The sequence below is a fragment of the Leptonotus elevatus genome, chromosome 1, assembly GCF_054856555.1.
Source record: "Leptonotus elevatus isolate MCC_2025b chromosome 1, RoL_Lele_1.0, whole genome shotgun sequence".
Taxonomy (NCBI): Eukaryota; Metazoa; Chordata; class Actinopteri; order Syngnathiformes; family Syngnathidae; genus Leptonotus; species Leptonotus elevatus.
Genome location: NC_141239.1, coordinates 8,744,101 through 8,767,802, shown reverse-complemented (window position 1 = coordinate 8,767,802; position 23,702 = coordinate 8,744,101). Strand labels below are relative to the sequence as shown.

At 39.2% G+C, this 23,702-nt stretch overlaps 1 protein-coding gene across 7 annotated transcripts in view; it reads right to left on the bottom strand.

Annotated features, from left to right (window-relative positions):
- LOC147180601 (receptor-type tyrosine-protein phosphatase mu) overlaps positions 1–23,702 on the bottom strand; it is a 212,088-nt gene that overhangs the window by 138,513 nt on the left and 49,873 nt on the right. For all 7 annotated transcript variants that reach the window (XM_086072904.1, XM_086072911.1, XM_086072893.1 and 4 more), the window contains exon 3: positions 3,590–3,864. In XM_086072904.1, the coding sequence (XP_085929030.1) occupies positions 3,590–3,864 (275 nt within the window). The remainder of the gene's footprint in view (positions 1–3,589; positions 3,865–23,702) is intronic.

The following is a 23,702-nucleotide window of genomic DNA, read 5'->3' as shown; positions in this document are numbered from 1 at the left end:
TCTGAGGGTGTGTCCCTACAGAATGTCAGTTATTTACTTGCTGCACTACACTTGTGATAAAAAAAGAAACAGAATGTCCGCGCCTTCCCAATCTCAGGGTTGAGCGCACTGACTCCTTCACACTCCCTGCCACTACACATGTCCTGCATTCCATTAGTCTATACATATAAACATATGTATTAACTAGGCATGTTCCTGCATTGCGACGTCACACTGAAATGCTGTCCCGATGCTTTCCCCAGCATCTCAGATTCCTTTTGTAGCCTCCAAATGTGGCGGCAGAGACGCTTCCCCATTGTCATTGGGGAGGCCGGATGCCTTCAGATAAGGCTGTCTCATTATTAATTCCGCGCCGAATATGAAAGCGAATATCTGGGGCCGCCAATGATGGCCTCATTACGGGCTAATTTAAAGGAAATTAAAAGGCCGAGCACTTCATGCATTGCCATCAGACAAATGAACTGGACCCCGCCGCCTAATTGAAATCCTTTTGTTTGCGCAACAGACATCAGTCAGCCCGTCTTAATAGCCGCGATATAATTGATTCCGGCGTCAATGATAGCGCCCGGCATAATTGGGCCTGACCTCGTATTCGCGAGGGGGATCGCGAGTCGCAAACGACGTCGCCGCAAAAAGTTCAGCTCCCTCATTTGTCAGAAGGACGGGTGGCTCGCCAACGCCGCCGTCACCCCGCTCCCCGAGGGACGTTGCTAAGTAGTACATTACAGCGGGATTGATTAGCTCGGCCAACAGCCCTACTGTATTGAAATCAAGAAGGATGAACATGTGGAGGCTTTTTACAACGCACGACGGCTCAACACATGACCGAAAATTTTTCAAAATGATTAAAAGTTTTCTGGATGACCTAGCGAATAAGTAGTTATCCTTGGTGTGACAGTATAAAAAAGCCTTGGTGGTAATTAAAAAATAATTAAGAATCAGGTGGCTTCCCTTTGACAATTGTGTAGGTTACCAGGCAATTAAAGATACCTATAATTAGTGCCGTGTTGTTAATTAGAGACAGATTCAAGCGTTTTCGTGGCTGCGGGTTGTATGGAGATCATTACGCTCGCCCGTTCCATCACGCAGAGCTACAGCAGACTCGGTTCATTTTCGATTCATAGTTTGGTCTACAAATAGTGGAAAATTGGGTCATACAATTACTGTAATGTGATTGTTCCTTGCCAGTTAATCATGATAATTGCCACCTTTCACATTAGAAATATTCACCTATTTACATTTTTTTTCATTGGAACCTATTCTCGGCTTTTCTCAGATGAGAAGGTCTCATCACAGTTTGACAAGTACGATTTTTACAGGAAGCAACGGCAAAATACAGACATTTTTTTTCAAAATTATCTGTAAGCTCTTCATTTTGAAGGTAATATTGTAAAATGAGTTTGAAAACATATTAAAGATTAAATGTTGTCATATTATCCAGTGTATGCACAACCAACTTCCACATTTGACAAAACCGGTGAAGGCACTTCTTTCCGGGCATTAGCAAATGAAAGAAACTTATAGCAGGGGACCGGGACCATGCACCTATAGGAATTTCAAATGTATAATAGGGATGGACGACGATAGATAGCAGGTATTGGGCCACTGATACAGCGAATAGTTGGTGCTACATTCTAAAAACATTTGAGTCAAAAATGACCCAATTCGGGACAAAAATGGACCAATCCACTACTTGGGTCCATTTGACCCAGCTTTCTGTGCAACGCAAAAAAAAAAGTTGTTTTGTACAAAACACAAAAAATTGGGTCAGTTTGTAAAAAAACAACCCCAAAATTTGAGAAAGTTGAGTCAAATTTACCCACGTAGAGGATCTATCCCAAAATTATTATTATGATTACTTTTACCCTTTTTAGAATGTTCCATTTTTTGGGGTTGTTTTATGGAAAATATTTTTTTTGTAGGTTTTTCATTTTGACCCAACTTTTTGGGTTGAAGAAATAACCCAAAAAGTTGTGCCTTTTTCAACCCATTTTTTTTGACCCAACTATTTTTAGAGTGTAGGTACACAAGTAAATGAAATGAAAACGTATACAGTAAAGCAAACCTCAATTGGGCAAATCGGGTTGTTTTGCGGGTTATCCATTTAACCCAAAAGATTGGATTAAAAAAATGTTTTAGGAGTGAAGATACAAGAAAAAAAAAATTTTTGTTGTCAAATTATTTTGTGGGTTATTCGATTTGGCCAAATGTTTGGGTCAATTGTGTCAGTCCCTTTTTGACTCAAATGTTTTTAAAGTGTATATTGTAGCAGTTTAACACAATCAGCGAATCATAATCTGTTTCAGAAAGAGAGATCTTTCTATATTGTATAAGTTTTGGTCATTGTGTTAACTGAAATTGTATATATTGAAATGACTAGAGGTATTCAAACAGTGAATACACACACTGAACTCGGTCTGAAAAACTGAGCACTCTAATAACAGTTGGGTCAAAAATAACCCAACTATGGGTAAAAAAATGGATCGAACCTCTACTTGGGTCGATTTGACCCAACTTTGAGTCAAGAAATGGGTATTTCAGCATAAAACAACTCATAAATATTGGTCAGATCCTTTACTTGGGTCATTTTGTATGAAACAACCCAGAAAGTTAGGTCAAATTGACCCATAAACTGTATCGGTCCATTTTTTTTATCCATAATTAGGTTACTTTTGACCCAACTGTTTTTAGTGTGTTATTGACTATCCCTAACATCCACAATGTCTTATTGTCAGTGGCAGCCAGTGAGGAGTTTTGGTGACCTAATCCAACACTATATTACCATTGTGGCGCAAAATAATGTACAAAAATACTTTATTACTACAAGTATATTGAGCTAAGAGCTTAGTGACGGAACAAATTAAAATGGTAGGTCAAAGAACCACTGTACAAGCAGCCTGCTATTATCTCAAATTTCAATCCGGAAGCATTTAACCAGACTGGCATTGCATTAATTTGTCTCGTAAGGCTGAGGCTACTGTAGATAGTCAAAAGCTCTCAACTGTTGCCTCTCGCTCTCTGGTGTCCATGCACCTCTCATTAAGTGCCCTTTCCTATCTTGTGTTAGGCAGCGAGAAACTCAGCAGTGTCCCTTGTTAACCGAACTATCAGCCTGCCTTTGGTATCCCCTCTTCACCACCGCCCGCCCACCTACCACATAATGAAATAATTCACAGACGGAGCAGTCGGCCCCCTCCGTCTGGAGGTTAAGGGGTCTCTCTGCATCAATTAACATTTGGTGGGCTCGGGGAACAAGCCCGGCGAAAGACTAATAGGGAAGCGAGTGTGAAATCACCCTGCCCCGGCCGCCGGTGATGCGCACCGGTAAGTGAAAATGAGTTTCAGAAATAGGGCTGAGATGGAGGAGCGAGTGAACAGATTACCATGGATACAGAGGTAGCCTCGGGAATCAATACGAGGTGTTTTCAATGGGACGCTATTGTTTGGGTCTCCTCAAAAGAAGCACCGTGTCTGGCTTGGTCTTGTTAAGAGGCTTTAATGACTTTGACGTTACGACAAAAGCGCTGTGCAATGACTCGTCTTGTTATTTATCATACATGGAAAATAGACAACGCTCAGGTTTCCTCACCTGGTAGAAGTTCGGCCAGTAGGTGCTGACGGCCAGCTCCACCTGACCCCAGGCCCGAGACGCCGGGGCGGACACGTTCCATACGGGAGTCCCCATGGGGCTGTTGTTCTCTTTGATGTAGACGTTCAGGTGGCCTGGGTGGCTGTTGTCACGGCCACCGATGTAGTAGTGGAAGATGACGCAGTGGGTGTCGTTCTCCCGCAGCTGGGGGGTCAGCAATAAGGCCTTCTGTCCGGAAAAGCGTCCAGAGGTGTTGACCATCATGAAGGCTGTACCTGAAATGTGGACGGTAAGGGACCTTAACAACTAGAACCACATCTTTTTGGATTTGCGTTATTAGTTAGTTTTGTTTTTTTATGGCTTAATTTAGCATTACCCGTCTGTCAAGCTCATATTTGGTAGCAATCAGACAAACTCCAGGTTTCTTTTTAAAGGATCACTGGATATGTGCAAAATGACCCCTAAAATGGAAAAAATATGTCAGAATTCCAGTGGGTTTTGAGACTTTTTGTGGATCTTTTCATGATAAAACAAAATATCACGTTCCAAAAGGAAACTAGCTATGCGGCTTTTTAAAAAGGGCAGTCCCCCACTAGTGTAAACATAACATTCTGATTAATATTGTATTTGTGGAATATAAATTAAGCAGCAAAATCCATTCATTTTTATCCATCTTACAAGGCGGCCATTTTGCCACTTGCTGTCGACTGAAAATGACATCACAGTGCCTAATGGCTCAGGATAACCTAAGATGGGCGAATGGACACAGCTATTAATTCTGTTCTCGCAGAATTACTCACAGTTTTCTTTTTGAAGAACAGCAAGAGGCGCTTCGTGCATTTTTAGCTGGTAAAGACGTTCGTGCTTTTTGTTCTCCTACGACAACATTCAAATCCGTTGCCGTGATTGGTCAAAACATAAGTTTGGTAGCCGTGCACAAGTTAACACATTGTCCAATCATCTTGAAGTATTGCACAGAATGTCCCGCCTTTCCAGAGCAAATCACAATGGAGCAGCCCCAGATTGATATAGTGAAGAACTCACTTGAGTGAATCACATTTATCAATCTGGCTATTACCAGGTTAGTATTTACGCATGTTCGAATGTGCTTACAAATAAGTTTGAACTTACTTACATGAGTTCGAATGTACTTACAAATACATTTGAACAAATTTGCATTTACTTTGAAACATAATTGCCAGTAAAAATGTTTATTCCACAATTGGCAGCTCCACGCTTCCGTTTTTCCCACATGCAACAATGAAAACCCCAAATTTACCCAATTTACTGTTGCCAATTGGTGTAGTATACATACACAGTGAAAATCTTGTCACAATCGGACAAAATCTCAAGAAAACTATTATCTTTCGAAGTGGTTAAAATCACCCTATAATGGGCCACTTTCAAAAAGAAATGGCAGACATCCAAATAATCCCATGTCTTTTCAGATCTGGCTTCTTGAGACTTTTTGTGGGTCTATTCATGAGAGATTGTGCTACTGCTACTATATATCACTAAAACCCCAAACCCAATTTTGCATCACCCAGTACCTAGTAAATGAAGCTCAAATTTGGTAGCAGACAAATCTCTAGTACAAATTTGTCTTTGAAAGGAGCCCTGTAAATCACCAAAATCAGCCTAAAATGACCTTTTCAAAGCAAAATGGCAGACTTCTATGTGAGTTCAGGCATGCAGGCTTCTTCTCGTGATACACATTCCTAGAAAATGTTGCTAAGGGAAACTGGCTTAGTGGGGATGTTTTTATGGCGAGTCATCAAACTTTGCTGCCATTATTCTGCCCACACTCGACAATCAAAATCCAAAATTCTCCCAATTTAACATTGCCTATCTGTCTAGTACATGTAGCTCAAATGTGGTTGTAATCGGGCCACAGTTCTGAAGAACCCTTGGAAATGGCCAAAATGACCCTAAAATGGCTTCTTCAAGACAAAATGGCAGACTTTTTGCTCGTTCACTCGTGATGTCCAAAACTGCATGCTGCTGAGAGGCTTGGAGGAGGCCAAGAAAAAAATAAGTTGAGCACTCTCTTGCTGTGACTCCCTTCTACGACTCCCCTCACTCCAGCTTCGTCGTGTAAACATGACAGAGCCCCTCCACACCACCCGCACCCCACTCCCTCGTTATCTCAAGTCGGAGACAGATGGAATCGTCGAGCGTTACAAGCGCGGCACAACAAGACAAGCGGGGCGCGCTCGACTCATTGACTGAACAAATAGGCTATTGTGAAAGAGCGCCGGGCCGAGGCCGCCGATGCACTCGGCGTTATTCGCCCCCATTTTAGCGCCAGCGCAGCCGAGCCTGTCGCTAGATGTTGACTTTAACAACAGAGATTCTAAGCGTTCAGCTCCGCCTCACACAGTGGCAAAAAAAAAGAAGTATGATGACAAAAACGAACGTGTCGTCTTGTCAGTTTGCCAATGTAATACTTCTCACTTGTGTTTTATTGGCACCACACGAGGGGCATTAGTTTAACTTTTAATATCCAACCCAAGCAATAAAAGCTAAATGGGGGCATGTATTGATTTCCCATCACATCCTCCTGCTCTCTCGCTAAAGGAAAACAGTCCCCACGAATATCTTTCATCTTTAGGCTGGCCTGTTTTGTATTCTTATTCACAGTAATAGTCAGAGAAGTCAATTTATCAAGAGATAAGAGCATTTTCTCATTAAGGCACTCGGTTCTCGAGACGTCGGGACGTCTCTGCAGACGTAGGAACCAGCTTTCTGTATTCTGCTGTAATTATGGCTTTAATTTAGAACCGCTACGATAAGATAATCCTTTATTCAGTGAAGTTAGAAATGGCCAACAGTTTAAAGATAACACCAACATTTTTAGTCCACATCTATAGTTTATGGTTAAGTAGTGCGCAAACAGAAGGTTTTGAAATATCCAGCCCGAGAAACAAGTTTTATTTGGAAAACATGAAAATAACAGTAATGTATTAGCTTTACTTAGCTCATTCACTCCCAGCGCTTTTTATGGAAGCAAACCCCTTCAATACCATCCATTTTACTGGATTTTGACTGACCCACATATGATTCAGTTATATTTTTTATCAGAAAAAAAGAAGTGTATTTATATATTTTTCCGTTCTTTCGTTATCAGCGTTAGAATATAGCCAAGTTTTGTCGAAATTCCAATTCCTGAGAAAAAAAACTGAAAATAAGCTTTTTGTAAAACAAACATTTCAAGTACAACAAAATAACAGTTTAACACACATAAAAATAAACTATTGGCTAGTCTGACTGCAGCTCTGCCGCAGCATCCAGTCGGTCCAGGGGTTGACGTGACCGGCAAAACAAGCCGTTAACCCCGCGGATCATCGTTCGGTGGTTGCTTGTTGTGTTTGCTCGACGAAGCGTCATTCCTTGACGTGCAGCAACTCGATCGCCGCCGTTAGGCTTTGATGAGCCAATGAGGATGCTTTTTTTTAAAAGTCCAAAATCGCTTATTTTCTACTTCCTCTCCGCTCAGTCCGCTGTTTCACGCTCCTCCCCACTGCTCTACAACACGGCAGTAGTGACAGACAACCCTCCCAGTCCCACTCTACACTTTCTGCTTCTCCTCTTCTCTCTTCAACAAGATCCTTGCGTGATACTGGCTGATTTTATACTTGTTTATTTTAAATAACATTGCAGTCAAGCCTAATCCTTCAGTCAGAAACTGCGCCAGACCCTCCCCCCTCCTGTACATTACTGCATAAAAAAAAAAAAAAAAGAGCTCATGACGTATTGATACGTCATATGTAGTGAGGCAGCGAATATTTGGCCACCGAAAATTTTCGGCCGAAATAAAATGAAAGCCGAAAGAATACGACCGAAATAGGTTGTGGTGAGGCAACGCAAAAAAACGCTGCAATCAAGTGTCTGTTTGAATTAAACAGAGAACGCGGGGGTGAGTTTATTTTCTTCTCGCTGGCTTTTCCCCGTGTGAGTTTGCATCGGTCGAACGTAAGCAGCTTCCGGGGTCATTGCGCACACCGGAGGAGAGGGGCATCCCTAGGTGTACAACATTTAAGTGAGTCGAAAAAAGACAAAACTGCCCTGTACTGCAGTACAGGTGAGCCACTCTTTCTCCTGCAGCGCCTTCCCTTTTTTATTTTTTATTGATTTATTTATTTTATAAGAGCCTCTGGAACGCTTCCACTTTTTCACTGGCATCTCGGTGGCTGTGCTAAATACTTTAGCTAATGCTAGCACTAATGCTAGCACTAATGCTATCAACAGTTTTAAACACGGAAACACTTACCGCTATCTCCGGGTGGCGGCAGACCTGCACAGCACGCTGTGTGTGACTTTGCAGTCCATTACCGAATCAGATTAGCTTGTGCGAACAAATGTATTTATTTATTTTTAAACGTTGGCACGGAATTAATTGTAGCATCTATTCGTCCACGTTAGGTTTGTTTGTTTGCGCCGGCGCTGGCTTCTTGGTTTTGTCACAGCTGCATATAACGCCCCAAACACAATGTCGCTCTGTGATTGGTCCAAACCATTGATCGGTGGAAATCAACGAGCTCGGTAAAAGATGTATTCTCGGGAGTTTGTCAATTCACAAATACCGCGAGAATTTATCTTGCAGAGCAAGGTTACATCTCTGTCTGTCGGTCCTAAAATAGTGGTGACGAAGTGATGATTGAAGCGCGGTTATAATAAAATGGCGGTCTGACAATTACAGTTTGTTTCAGCTTGAAAAAATGATGGCCTGACAATGACGTAAGAGTGCCCAGGGCGCTGATGAATGACAGACCAGCAACATTTAGTAAATTGCCCACTTCTGCCATTTAGAAAGGCACTCCACTGCTGGGGGTGTCACACCATTTTTACCGTCCGTCATTGAGGGACAGCTTCATTCTTTTTACAAGACTTGATGGAGCTTGGGGACCTGGAATTTGGTTTGGTAAATACCCAGAAGAGCGCAAGAGCCACTCGGGACCACAGTTATAGACTAGGTGCCCTTTAGCATGGCATCACATTTTCTGGGGGCATCACATCACTTGTATGGTCCCTTTTTGGTCGGCAATTTTAAGACACGGGGGGTTTGAGGAACTGGAGGGGGATTTGTTTTAATTACCAGAAGAGCAGAACAACTAGGAACCATAATAATAGAAATTCGAGAGACGAGGTGCCCTTCAGTAAAAGTCAACTTTTGCTGGATGTGTCCCATCACTTGTTTCAAGCGTGGGGACCTGGAAGTTGGTTGGTTGAAGTTGGTAAGGAGTCACTCAAGACTGCAGTTATGGGAATTCGAGATCCGCCAATTTTTATCACACACGTGTCCTGTAGCACAAAGCCCCTTTTGCTGGGGGCCATCACGTCACTCGTGCTGCCCCCTCATGTTGTTATCTCTCCTTGGGGTTCTGAGTGTAAAATTTAATTACCTCAAAAACTATTAAAGGATCATTATTCTTCTCTTCAGCGGATGCTCCATTTTAATAGGAATAAATAAATTGTGCTACTCAAGAATGTACCTTCTGCGCTTTGGGGCCGTTTCCATGGCAACCGAACAAACCACAGGATGCAACAAACTAGAGATGACCCAGAGCGAGCTAGTTTTTTTTTTTTTTTGGGTGTTTGATGAATAAGTTATGTAACAGGAGCACCTCGACTCGGGAGAGACGAAGAAGGTTGGGAAGTACGGCCATCTGGTATCACGAAGGTTGGATCTGGAGGCTAGCTAAGCATTTTGAGCCAAAGACGCCGACACCGTAAGTGCTCCTAATGAGCGAGTCCGCCCTAATTACGATGGCTCCGTTGAGGCTCATTGTTGTCATTCGCGTTCACTTTGCCGCTGATTAAAGCGTTATTATTTCTAATACAGGAAGCGGAGCTCCAACGAGGGTTGACTTTGAGGCGTTTCAGGTGTCGCATGACGTGTGACGGCGGCTGATGTTTCGTTAATAATCCTCGGCCATCTGCCACGAGGCGAGGCGTCAACACCTCTGGACGACTTGATGAATTGTTGAGTTGCGGCTCGCCTTGCAATGTCGAACCTCCACGCGGACACTTTTGCACAGCAGCAAAGCACCTTTTGTTTGGTAATTAGGGAGGGAAATATCACAGGCGCACATCCCCTTCGCGAGCAGTTTTTAATTGCCCTCTTAATGAATAAATAATAACACACAATAGGTGGACATATTATGGAAATTTTACTTTTTAATTGTGTGCATACAATTATTGGAGTGCCTGCTTACCCATCACGTATGAAATTAAACATGTCACCCAAGTAAATATTTTCCAATTACAGTCAACCCCAAAACATTTTTGGGACAATAATATGCTCTATGTAGCCTCACTAGTCTTAGTCTAGGTATTCTGGTTAATACTGCGTTAGTGGAATATGAGTTAAGCAGCAAAATCCAGCCGTTTTTATCCATCTTAGGGGTTGGCCATTTTGCCACTTGTTGTCGACTGAAGATGAGATTAATGTTGCTCAGTGTCTCAGGTAACAATCACAGCTCAGCTTCAAAAAACAGGTGAGCTGTGATTGGTTGTTGCCTGAGCCCTGAACAACTGTGGTGTCATTTTCAGTCGACAGCAAGTGGAAAAATGGCCGCCCCCGAGATAGATACAAATGGCTGGATTTTTCTGCATAACTAATATTCAACAAATGTAATAATAATCAGAATGTCAAGTTTAGAATAGTGAGGTCACATATAACATTATTGTCACGAAATGTTTAAGGTTGACTTCCTTAAAAGTTTTAAAGTGGAAGAGTGGGTAACACTTCTGGCTCACATATCTGAGGTGTTGGGTTTAAATCTCAGCTCAGGCCCTCCTGTGTAGGCATGGGTATGAATAAGGATTGGCTGTCGACCCATCTAGGGTGTAGGATAGGCTCCAGATCACCCACCACCCTAATTGAAAAACTTTTGATGGATGGTTTAATTAGACAGTGGTGGCTTCTTATAAGCAGCATCCACTTGTAGTCTGGAGTCAGAAGATTTGTTTCTAGCTGTTTAAAAAATGGCGGTAGAGGGGTCAGAAAAGTTTTTAAGTTGGCAAAACCAAAGCGCCATTGGGGCCACCAAACTGGGCTCATGGTACCCCGACAAAGCCACTACCCAGACAAAGTCGCATTTGAAATGTAGCCGAAGTTCAAATTGTGATTTTTGTCGGCAATGCAAATTAGCTTTCCAAGACCCAAACTGTTTTGATTGTTTTTTGTTTTTTTACATTTCTCAGTAAATTTTGCATTCATTTTTGCAATATAGATGCACAGTATCCCTACTTAAAACAAAATAATTGACTCCAGTCCTCATATATCAAACTGTATCATATGCAAACAAATGCATGACAATATTGATATTTTGATGAGAGTTAACAATTTTGATGCTTCTGCACTAATATTGTATCAACCTAAACACATCACGAGCAATATTTCATTTCACAACCATTAACACTGATTGATATTTGACACATGTATTGATACTATGCCAAACAAAACAATTCAATGATAATGCATAACGATATTACATCAGGACAGAAACGGGTACAAAAAGCTAAAAAAATTACCAATCAATTATTGGGATGAGATTAATCCACAACGAATTCCATACAATCGACACAAAAGTCATAACACAACGCTGATCTATGAACCAAATCAAAAATCCTCACTCGTCACATTTCAAAGACCCACAATTTCCCTTCAGTTTCCCATATTCACGTGTGAAGAGCGGCAACATTAACGTCACTCTCATCTGGAGCAGGGACACTTCATTTTCTAATCTAATTCATTTTTCATAGCCCCGCTGTGTGTTCTGCGCCTCGTCATTGTAATGGAAGGTGAAGGTGGCCTACATTTGTAATAATAAAACATCTAAGGGTCCGAGTAGCAGAGTGAGGCAGCCTTGAGAGCGTGCTCTATTTTTAATTGATCTTCATCACGCCACCATTAAAAGGCAAAAAAAATAATAATACACCCGCGGTGCATTAGCACAGCGTTAACAAAGTGTCATTATCTTTTGCTCGTGTGATTTTGCTGGCTAATTAGCTGCTGGTGGTTGTGGTGGGTGTGCGTGGTCATGGGGGCGGAAGACTGAATGGCAATCTGTGACAATGGCGAAGGTGCTAGGATGGCGGCTACGGTAATTGACGGGAATTTTTTATTTATTTATTAATTAATTAATTTCTTTATTCACCCATCACTTGGTTGCTAATTTACTGTCACGAATGATACACTTTAATTTAATACAGTACATTGCAGTGCACGTCTCTGCCAAGGCTGAACAATTCAAATTTTGTTTGGCGGTACATTGCTTTGGCACCATCTTGATGCCAAAGAACGATGTTGAAGTGAGGGGTGGAGCTTCATTTAGTCAGGCCATAACCCTGTCTAATAGAAAAGTAGTGTTTATCTTGTATTATCTGTAGAGAATTATAAATGGGCATTTACTCGTGGATTTCTGCTCTTCACAGCAGGGCTCGGTCCAGAACACTGTATACTATCAACACCCATCCAATTACGGTCATTTTTAATTTTTAATTTGACTTACTAATAACAAGAATGGGTGGGACCAAAGAGGAAAAAAAACATTCTTTGTTCTACCGTTGTCCAGTAGGGATGGAGACCGAAGACCGTACTTTTTGTGGTGTGGACCAATTTGGGTCGGTACTACAGAGCACCGATTCCCGTAAAATCCAACTGTGCCATGTTTTGGTTCTGAAACACGTCTTTTTAAGTTGTGACTGTGTACGGTAGTATACGAGCTGACGATTTTCCATGGCGCACTTCAACGCAACATTATATGTACCCGGCGTACTGACGTCACCCACTCACGCAGGAAGGACATTTATTACCACCCAAATAAATACAATTTAAAAGAAAAAATAAGATAGAGAGAAATAGAAAGAGAGTACAAAAGTAGCGAAAATTGATACCATTGAGTACCGGTATCGATTCCCAGGTACCGAGAATTGGAACAGAACCGGTTCAAATGTGAAACGTACCCATCCCTATTGGCCAGGGTAAAGTATAGGATCCTAGTAGTTAAAGTAAGTTATTTTAAACTAAAAAGGACAACCTTTCCGTAGGTTCTTGTGGCTGTGTCACATGTGATCCCATTTTCAAAAAAGTGAATATAATAATAATAATATAATAATGCATCAGATTAATACAGCGCTTTTCTAGACACTCAAAAACGCTTTACAATGGAATGGATACATTGTTCATGCACTCACACATTCACACTCTGGTGGCGGTTAACTACTTTTTAGTAGCCACAGCTGCCCTGCGACAGGTTGACGGAAGCGTGGCTACCAGTGTGAGCTTACGGCTCCTCCGACCACCACCAAACATTTGCACCATTAATACACCAGTGTGAGTAGCACTATATGCTAACCAATATGACTAATGATTGGGCTTTTCATTTGGACTATGGACGGGGTTTTTTTGGGCAAAAGTAACTCAACCGATTAGATTTGGTTATTTGGTGGCTAATGCCAATGGCGATTGTGGACCTTTGATGCAAGTGAGCTCTTATAAAATTAAAAAATGCTGGCAATAAAATCTCAATAAGTCCCTTGTTAAGAATTGTAAAGAGGACAAATGTTTGAAGTGAAATGTTTTTACAACAAAACTGGCTGGTAAGAAGCATTATCTTGTCAAACAAAGAATATACATATTTTGCTTTTATGAGTTTTTCTTTTGCAGTGCAGTTAAAAAATATCCAATCTCCACTACGCAGTGTATAGATAATGTGAATTAAAACAATACTTAACAAAATTCATAGTTACACAGTATACACTATATTGCTGCTTAAACATGCATGGATCATCAATCAGACCCCAAAATTATATGGTGATATATTTTCACTTTTCACTGATGACATCTTGTGCACAGGTTTCAAATATAGTCCAATTTTAACTGTATCATATCGTTTTGATTTGATGTTAGATCAAGACCATCTGTGTGGGGATGCTGAAAAGGGGTGCACAACTTCAAAAGTTTGGGAAACAACGTAACAGGGGTGAACTGTTGCTCATGAATGAAGGAAGCAGGCCGAGATCGGTGGTCCTGATTGACGGTTTGAGGTGAACACGTACAGTGTCTTTTTCATCAGGCCACCTTTCATGTTGGTCCACATTAGCAGCCAGAGCCATTTTGATTGGTGGCACACAGGATGGCCTCGTCTTCATTGACATTTCCCGAGTGGCAAGTGCGCTTTTCTGCCGCTACGACCTCTCTGAATTTTATGAGCAAATGAGACCTGAAGGCTTTTAGGGTTTAAAGAGTGCCCCTTCATTTTCCTTCAACACCTCCTCATCCTCGCCACCCACCACCTCACACATAATGATTTTCTCTGAGTTCAGGACCTGAGCGCAGGAGAAATAATGAGTGCTCGTCATTATTGCAAATTATATCTTCTGCACAGAGCATCACTTGCCTGCAAATTCAGCTAAATACTTTCTAACTGTAGACTTTGATCATTGCAATTACATTTTTTAATATTTGTTGTTAAATATGAGCACACCTTTTATGTCTAGACTTGCTCTCACATTTATGTGCAGAAAGTCTTCCGCAGATACTGTATCAAATTAAAATGATACACTTTGAAGTTTGTGTATTAATATTCATAATCAATTTGATGCAATTGAATAGATAGTTTGACACAATTCTAGTTACAGCGGTTTGACTTATGTATTGATACTGTATTGAAAACAAATAAAGTGCATCCATCTGTATACCAATTATTTGTCCCCATTCATTGTTTCTTTCGATGAACAGAAACTATATACTGTAGTGCAATATAAAGAATATGTCCCGCCCTAATTAAACCTTATCAATGTTCAGTGCCTGTCTATAGAAACAGTATCATTTAAAAAATCAACGCAAGATTATTATTTAGTTTCACTCCTGCTTAAAACGTATTAATATTTCAAAAAAATAAATAATCAATTTATTTATGTAGCGCAATTTAAAAACAGTGCAAGAAAGGAATAAAGACGAGATGGCTATGACAAGATTCCACTCCATATTTAAAGGGTCATATCAAATTTAAACAACAAAAAACTCTAGATAATACAATCTATCAAAACAAGAGTACAAGATAAATTGAATTAAGAAAAGAAAGAACAAAGAATAAGAGAACACACCGTTAAAACGGATTATAAATAGACAAAGAGGGAAATATAAAATTATTATAAAATCAGGATAAGTGTAAATGTAGCTTCAATATTTTTGTAAAAACAGTATAAGAGGATACATTTTTCAACAACGTATCAAGTCATTCCAAAATTTAGTACATATGAATGCAATATATAATATATATAATATAATATGGTAGCGAGATGTTCGACATAAGGGCAAATTAAAATTATAACCATTCTTAGTAGAATACAGGTGAAAATCAAATGAAAAGGCAAATAAAGTTTGAAAAAAATTATATATGTATTTGATGTTATATACAAGTTGTAGGTATGTAAAAAGGTCAGAATCCTAAAAAGATGGGGAATTAAATCCAAAGACAAAGCAAAACACGTTTTGATGTAGTTTTGTGTGACACTAAGATGCCATATCCCCCAAAATTGTGGTCTAATTCCAAATTGTATACTTCAGGATACATCATACTTTAAAAGTTTTACTGCACAGACCAACCACGACCACCACCCCAATAAAAAAAAATATAAAAAAAAATCACAAAAAGACGCAAATTGCCCAACTATTGGTGTGGATCCATCTTAAATTTATTTTCTTTCAGTCACTACAAAACTTTTGCACATTTTCTTTGATTTCTCAGCAAATTTTGCATTAATCCTGGTGTTAGTGTTGCCTTGAATACCAATACTTGGCTGTATTTTGGCTGCTACGACTACACGCTTCACTATTTCATCCACAGGAAGGCCTACATTTAATTATGAATTTCGTTAAGGCTTTGTTGGACCCTGGTTACAAAAGGTAGTCCCAAAAAAAAAAAAAAACGCGATGATGACTCTGGGAGGCTGCCCAATGAATAATATTGAGCTCTCAAAAAAAAGAAAAAAAGAAAAGAAAAGAAAAGGTAGTCCACAAGCAGCGAGAAAAGCAGAGATGACAGTCTGTCCAACACAGACCCAAGTACAGCTGGCAGCTCCTCAGACGAGCTGCAAGCCATTTTCACACAGAAAGATACAATGACATCATCAACAAGTGGTACCGTGATTGGTTGAATCTTATAAATCAATACCATGGGCCAAATTTATAGTCTCTACCACGCAGCTCTATTTTGTCCTGCCCCTAGTTAATACTGATTGATATTTCATGCTTGTATTTTTAATGGCTTCAATTTGCCATCTTAAAATGCAGTAAGGCCAATTGCCCCTGCTGCAATCAATGCCTCAACAATGGCCCATTACACAAGAGAAGCTGCAGCCGTGAGTTACCTGTCTGCGTCATTAGCCACGGTGCATACGATGAAGTTGTAATATGCAAATATGTCCTCCACCGAAACGTTACAGTGTGCGGTCTTAATCCTGTTTGTCCAAATCCAGTTTGCCGCTCGCTCCTTTCGCATGCACAAACAGCTCAAATATCACAGCATGCGTCCCCACGCGGGAATTAATCCACAAATGTATTGAGATGACATAATTTGACGTTCCGTTTGGTCCTCTAATCGTATAATGGGCTTTCTCCTTAACCTTGCCAACTCTGCGGCGGGACCTCACACAAACTTGTGAATGGCTCTAAAAGCAATTAGCTTATTTTGTGAAATAAAACCTTGCCCCCCTCCCACCTCCTCCTCCTCCTCGTCCCACAGCGGCAAATCCCATTTTTGGCTGATGTGATTTGAATTCTGATTCAATTCAGGATGCCCTTCCCGTCGTACCTCCTTCTGCTCTTTCACTTTAAAGTGCAGCCAAAACAACAACAGACAACCTGTTGTAAGGGTCACACTGCTCTTATGAGATTTGCTAGGGTCTTGTACTAAAGGGGAAAAAAAAAAAAAAAAAAAAAAAAAACTTTTTACAAATTAAAAAGTTTTTAGAGTTCAAATACTATTTACATATTGTCACCCTCTTAAAATAATTGCCTACGGTCTTCTTTTTTTTTTTTGCAAAAAAAATTCCTGAAAAATATATTTTTTAAATGACTTAGGCGATTATTTTAAGGTGTTGATATTAGAGTTCTCTAAATTAAATTTTTACATTATCCATGAATTGCGATGTTCTGTTCACATAAAATTTGTACAAAAGTAGCTGCATTTTGATAACGTATTATTATTATTATTATGTTTTTATTTTACAACAATACTTAACACATTTTTAAAAATGTAAATTAGCAAAATAAAGCAAAACACTAAGCTTTTGCCAGTGAACTGAAAAACATATTTTAAATAATAATAATTATCATTATCATTATTATTATCATCATTATTATTATCATTATCGTTATCATAAGAATAATGCAAAAATTATATTACATCACTAATTTGTAAAAATATATTTTTTTTTTAATCAGAATTTTACATTTTTAACAGTAATTTAACTGTAATATTAGCAAAATAAATATAATATATATGTATATATGTTTTTAAAGCAAACTTAAAAACCTCTTAATAGCGTAATAATTAGTGTCATTATAATATTTATGAATAATATTTTTGCAAAAGGTAATCATTGACATTTGTAAAAACAAAAAAATAATGTTTTTTCATTCGCTAGAATTATTTTTTTATGAATGTCTGTCATAATAGTAAATATATAAATTTGCACAGCAAGATAAAAAAAATAAGTGAAAATTTGATTTGATTTATTATTTAAAAAATTAAGTGATGATAATGATGCTAAAAAAATAAAAATAAAATAAAAAGAGCCCACCTAATGTCGAAAACAATCCATTAGTCCTCCAACAATAATGACCATACAGGTCGTTTAACCATGCACCAAAATACGATCAAGTGTTCTGTATTGTAGTTTAGCAACCTCTATCGGCCATGTTGTATCAGCTACGTTAAATAGCGGAAAAAGGAATGGGAATCAAACCCGATTTGTCTGGTCGGAAGACGGACGTTTATCTTACTGAGCTAACAGGCCAGTAATGATCTTAGTGGGGTTTTTTTTACAATTTGCCATCACAGACTAATGGTTGGGGTTAGAATGACGTTTCAGTGAGGTTGTACAGTAATTGTTACGTCTTTACATGGGACACTAATGGTTGAGGTTAGGGAAAGGCACAGTGAGGTTGTAGACCACTACAAAACATGTAGACAACACTAAAACAATCAATTAGCCAAATAGCTTGGTCAGATAAACACTCGTCTTTGGACCAGACGGACCGGGTTCGAATTTCGCTTATGGATTTTTGCTCTATTCAACATGGCCGATATAGGTTGCTAAACTAAAATACGCAACACTTGGTCGTAATTTGGCACCTTTTCAAAACGACCTATGTAGTCGTAATTATTGGAGGACTGTCTAATCTAATATGGTGGGCATGGCCATCTTCCAATTGTTTTCATATTTCAAAACAAACTCTCCCATTGGAACTATGCAATGTTGTGAGTGTTTTAAATCCATTTACTCTGCCAGTATACATGATCCAAAAACTGTGCCACTTCACCCATGTGGTATAAAACCAGCTTGTGTGGTGAATGCTGTCATCCAAACATTGGTACGAAAGAAACGGGACAATTTGGTTGTTTCCGTTGATGTGTTCCCCTCCTAATTGCCACGTGTGACTGGCAAATGGCCTTGTTTATGCCTCCCTGCAGCTCTGATTACAAGCTTGGGCATCTACAGTATAGGGTGACTTGGACGAACTTGAAGGCTGTTAATACCACCCCTGTCTTCTATTTATTTATTTATATTTGCTCGTGAAGAGCGAGCGCCAGCTGACTCTCCAGAAACCGCTGCCCTCTCCCTCCCGTGGGGCTCGTTGCAGGGAATCACAGCAAAAAGGCTGGAGGAAGAGTCTCAAACTGAGATTAATTAGGGTTTGTGTATTATGCCGAGCACAATGGAAAGTGCAGCTCCGGCTTAATGACTTATTGTCTCGCTCTAAATATGTTGCACGCCGGCAAATTGAACGTCCTCGTCGGGCCCTTTGTTTCCATAGCGCAGCCTTGTTGGATAGTGACACCTAAGACAATAGTGTAGGACTGGCAGACTGAGGTTCCCTTTACGGAATACAGTGGAACCTCTCCAAAAATCTGACGACGTACTCGGCATATGCTGGTGCAAGTTTTATTGAATTGACTATTAAATTGTTTTTTTATAATAATCAGGTGAAAGTTCGCACCCAGGAGGAGCCAATTTTTGATGATTCCTCGGCAGTTATTAATTTTAAAAGCCATCTTGAACAATAGAAACAAAACAATGGCTAGAAACAATTGTAGTAAAAAAAATATATATATATATAAAACACACAGTGCCTGGTCACCCAATATACATATATATTAGAGATATTCAATACCACTTTTTCCAAACTGATACCAGTACAAGTATTCACTCCTAATACTCACCAATAACTGTACTACTTTTAATAAATAAAACTGCATTTAACAGTTAACACAATGACCAAACATTGTGAACAGAAACCTTTCTTTATGAGGCAAAGCTACAGTATATGATTGTTTGAAATCCACCACATGTAATTCTCTTTGTTTGATGTTTAGTTTGACACTCAACTTCAACTGGGGGCGGCATTCAACAGTTTGATGCTATATATATATGTATATATAATATTGTTTAATTTATGTGAACTGTAAATTTCAAGAAAAAAATAAGATACGAAAAAAAATGGCCTTTAAAATTAAATGTTCTAAAAAAAACAATCTGGGAAAAAATTACATATTTAAATAATCGATTCATGATTTTATGAATTGATATTGGGCTTGAAAAGGAAAATGAATTCAATATCGATTATTAGTTTTCTTAAACCATTTCCTCATAGAAAATAATGTAAATGCTATTAATCCATTCTCAAGCTCCAAAAACTCCTATTTTAATTTATATTTATATTTTTACATTTACAGTACAGTACAGTATTTAAACAATAAAAATACCTTACCTTACCTGTTGTAGTGTGATAGCATCAGTGGATGATAAATGCTATGTTAATGCTAGCTTTAGTTCAGTGCTGAGTTTGTGTAATTTAGATTGTTAGACTACTAAGCGGTCCTTGCGTGCGTTGTTTAACGTCAGGCACGTTGTTGAACAGCTAAGGGGGGGGCCTCATGACAGTATTTACAGAAGTTATCACGGTAGTTATAACGGCGCGATAATCTCCTTCCTAATTTCACTGTGGTTCGTAGCACTGTATGTTTTTCTTTGCTGCCACTGGCACTGTTGTCTTTCTTTGGGCCCATGGCGAAGAAAATTGCCGTGGAAAAATCAAAATGCACCCGGGAGTATGGAGCACCTCCGGGAGTATTCACGATCTGGCTAGAAATGAGCAGTGCATCGTCTCAACTACCGCAACGTGATGTTTTCAAGGTATATCCAATTTAGCTTGCTTTGTTTGGGCTCCGAAAATGAGTTCAATCTCCGAGGCATTTTTTACTCAAAATTTTTGCTTGAAGTCCAAATTGTAAGAGTTCCGAGACGTTCAAACTCCGAGGTTCCACTGTATTTCTATCTGTTCCGTTTCGCAGCAATTAGCGTTAGAATATAGCTAAATGTCATCATTATTCACAAATCTGTTTAAAACTGTGGGTAAATTAGCTTTTTTCAACATGGCTCTGGCTGATCTCTTATACTCTGCTGCCACCTGCTGGACATTTTTGTAATAACTACCAGTTATTTAACCGTTTTCTGCAGTTGATAGGCCTCAAAGCCTTCTGTATGTTCTAGCATTAAAAAACTAAAACTAAAAACTATATAAATATGTCTTTGGGACACTTAAATAGAACCTATTTATGAGTTTTTGGGAGCAAATGAGTTAATATGGTCACTCCTCAATAACACCTTGCACAATAGAAATAAACATAAAAATTTGAAATAAACAACAAAGTTAAAATAATTCCACAGCAAAGCATGATAAAGTAGACATTTGTGAATCAGCTGTTGAGCAAAGGTTCAATTCCACTCCAGGTCCATACAGCGTCTTCACTTGTATAAGCAACATAGGCTCCCCGCAGTGATATTTGAAATTATAATAAGCCGATCAATTTTAATTATGTGCGCCTTTCCATCAGCCGTGCGCACGCTGGAATTAATTAGAATGCATTGTAGTCACTGGAAGGCCACGGCTCTGCTTAAAATGCACAGACACTGCCAGACACCTGAGGAATGGCACTAATGGAACGGCAAAGTTTTCATGTTCTAACAAAGCCAGTGATGGATGTTGTTTTCCTCGCCACAGGATGGATTGCGGCGGTCCTCCATTGTGTCGGGCGTCCCCTCGGTGACACAGTCAATTAGCAGGGCCCTCGCTAATTTTTAGGCAGAACTCCCGTTTGCCGTGTGTGGCCAAACGCTAAGGAGAAACTGCTTTCCACTTTTGATTAATGTCAGGGCACAGGGAAGCTGGGCAAAAGGTCGTAGCAGAACTCGGCAGAGGGTGACCTACAAATTAACACCACGCACGTGTGCTAAATTTAACGTTAAATTAAAATGTGCCGTGATTAATGTGACTGATCCACTTGCCAGATAAGCACCACTTTGCAAAATAGAAATAACTAAAAATAATCCACGAAAAATGGGGACGTGGACATGGGCTGGTTGGAGATTGCAAGGTTCATTTTTGGGGATACTTAGGAACTCTGATACTTTTTTTCTTTTCTTGGCAGAGGAAGGATATAAATAAATAAATACATTTGTAATTGCTTTATATTTCAGGAATCGTAAAGTGTTATAAAGTAAAAAGAAAACAAAGAAAATAAATTAATAAAATAAGCAATGGTTATGCAAAATATGCTCACAAAGTGTCTGACTTCCCAAAAAAAGGCAATATATCACCATGACACTGAATTGAAATGAACTTTTGCAGCTAGCTACAAGTGTTACCATATCTACAATTGGTGAAATAAATATTAAAGACTCACTAGACGATGCTAACCAGCTAACTAGATTGGCTTGATTCCGCTCGGACGTTACTTCACAAGGGGAGAAGAGCAGAGAAGTAGCTCCTAATTTTCTGAGAAATAAGTACTTCTACTAGGGGTGCCTCAATACGGTTTTCTTATTTGGATATTGGTCCGATATCAGACAAAAAACAATTTCAGATTATAGCGGCCTACATCGATCATTTCTGATATTAGCGCTCATATCCATGCAGTTCATTCCAGACTCCACTCCTGCTCTTTGATCTAGCAGGTTTTTTTTATTCCCACCATATACTGAATGTAGAAAATCATATTCTGAATTGCATTGATTTTGCACTTCAAAGAGTTTTTAATTTGTTTTATTGACTTTATTAGGGTTATTCCTCAAGGTCCTTTAATTTATTTTAATTTATTTTATTCAAGTGCAGTAAGTCTCATGTTTGAGGTTGAATTTATACAACCCAAATGTTTAGAATAAATGGGTCATATTTTCTCATAACTACTGTTGCTGACTATTATCAAGCCTCTTCTAACATTACATATTAAAAAAATTAAATCATGTATCATTCCAGCTGATATCATATCGGACTTGCAATATCGGCAGTGTATCGAATGTGAAAAAGACACCCCTGACTTCTACTGTTGTACTACATTTGGATTTTATTTAAATAAATTCAATAGTTTATTTCTTAAATGTGTACTTATTGAGCATTGGTGTAAAACAGAGATTTGTGTTGTTTATTTCCGTACAAGAATAACACATTTAAAATCAAGACAATAGAGAATTTTGGTGTCAGGTATCAGCAAACACTTAAAATGAAGTGAGTGACCCGGGTGCAAAAACATCAGTTTAGGACATTCTTTAATAATATGATTGCTCGTCTCGCCAGTTATTCATGAAAACCACCACTTTGCACAATCCAAATAAACAGAATGAATTGAAATAATCTAAAGTCTGAATTGCTTCTGATTATTACATATATCTGTGTATATGCATATGCTTATAAGAAAGGAATGTTTGTTTTGTTGATTTTTTTTAAAGAAAATAATCACTTAACCTAAAAAAGAGAGTTAAGGTCCCTGGGCCCTTTGTGTAACTGTACAAAAACACTGTTTACATTGTAAAATTCCTTTTAAGGGAATATCTCCTCACTAGATGTGTTCCATTACAGTTTTTCGCAAAAATAAAAGCGATATTGTACTATTTCGATAAATTACAATTTCGACTCGGTATTTCCATTGAAGAGTGTTTTCCTTCTGAGGCGCAATTCTTGTAATGTCACGTCTCGCGGGATCTCGCAGTTCCGTAGGAGGTGCTCATGATGTTTACGGAAGACAGACGGCCGGCGTTCTTAATATTACTTTAAAAACATCTCCCTCCCCTCATCGGGCGGGTTCGGGCATTTAGTGTTGGTGTTGTGCGTGTGCGCTTATAACTCGTGTTAAGGTGCGGACGGATGGATTCCAAGGACGACGTGCGCCGTATGTCGCTCGTTTGCTCGTTGCCCGGGTCAAAGGCCATTTCTCATGCAACGATACGGAACGTGCATTGAATGGCGGCATATTGGCTCCATAGCTGAATCGCTTTGTGCTCAAAAAGAATTGTTATCTCCTCCGGAGGCAGCTTCGACACGACAGGGAGCGGCCCTGTACTTCCTACTTCCTTTCCTCCGTGCTGGGCGGGGGCACATTACAATTTGCGAAATACTTTTGTTTTGACACGTCTCAAAAACCACCTCATGAGAGCGTAAAAACTTTTGGGCGATATTTAAGAGTTTTTTTCAAAAATCACTTCTTTCCATTACCAGCTTGCTTTTGCAAAACTGAGGGTAATGGAAACGCGCCTATTGTTTTTATTGTTCACCAGCTTCCAAGAATGGGAGTGGCTTTCAAGAAACCATGTTGACCACACATGAATGGACTTTATGTCAGTAAAAGACCACATCGTCACCTCCAACAGTCTTTTTTTATTAATTCAATTATGTGTTTGCAATATAACAGTCTTGATTCACACAATCACAGTTCATCAATTATTAATCACTGTCTACACCCAGCACAATATAAATAAACAAACACATTTTGAAATAATCCACAAACAAACATCTCACGCTTGGTCTGAATTTACCACCTCT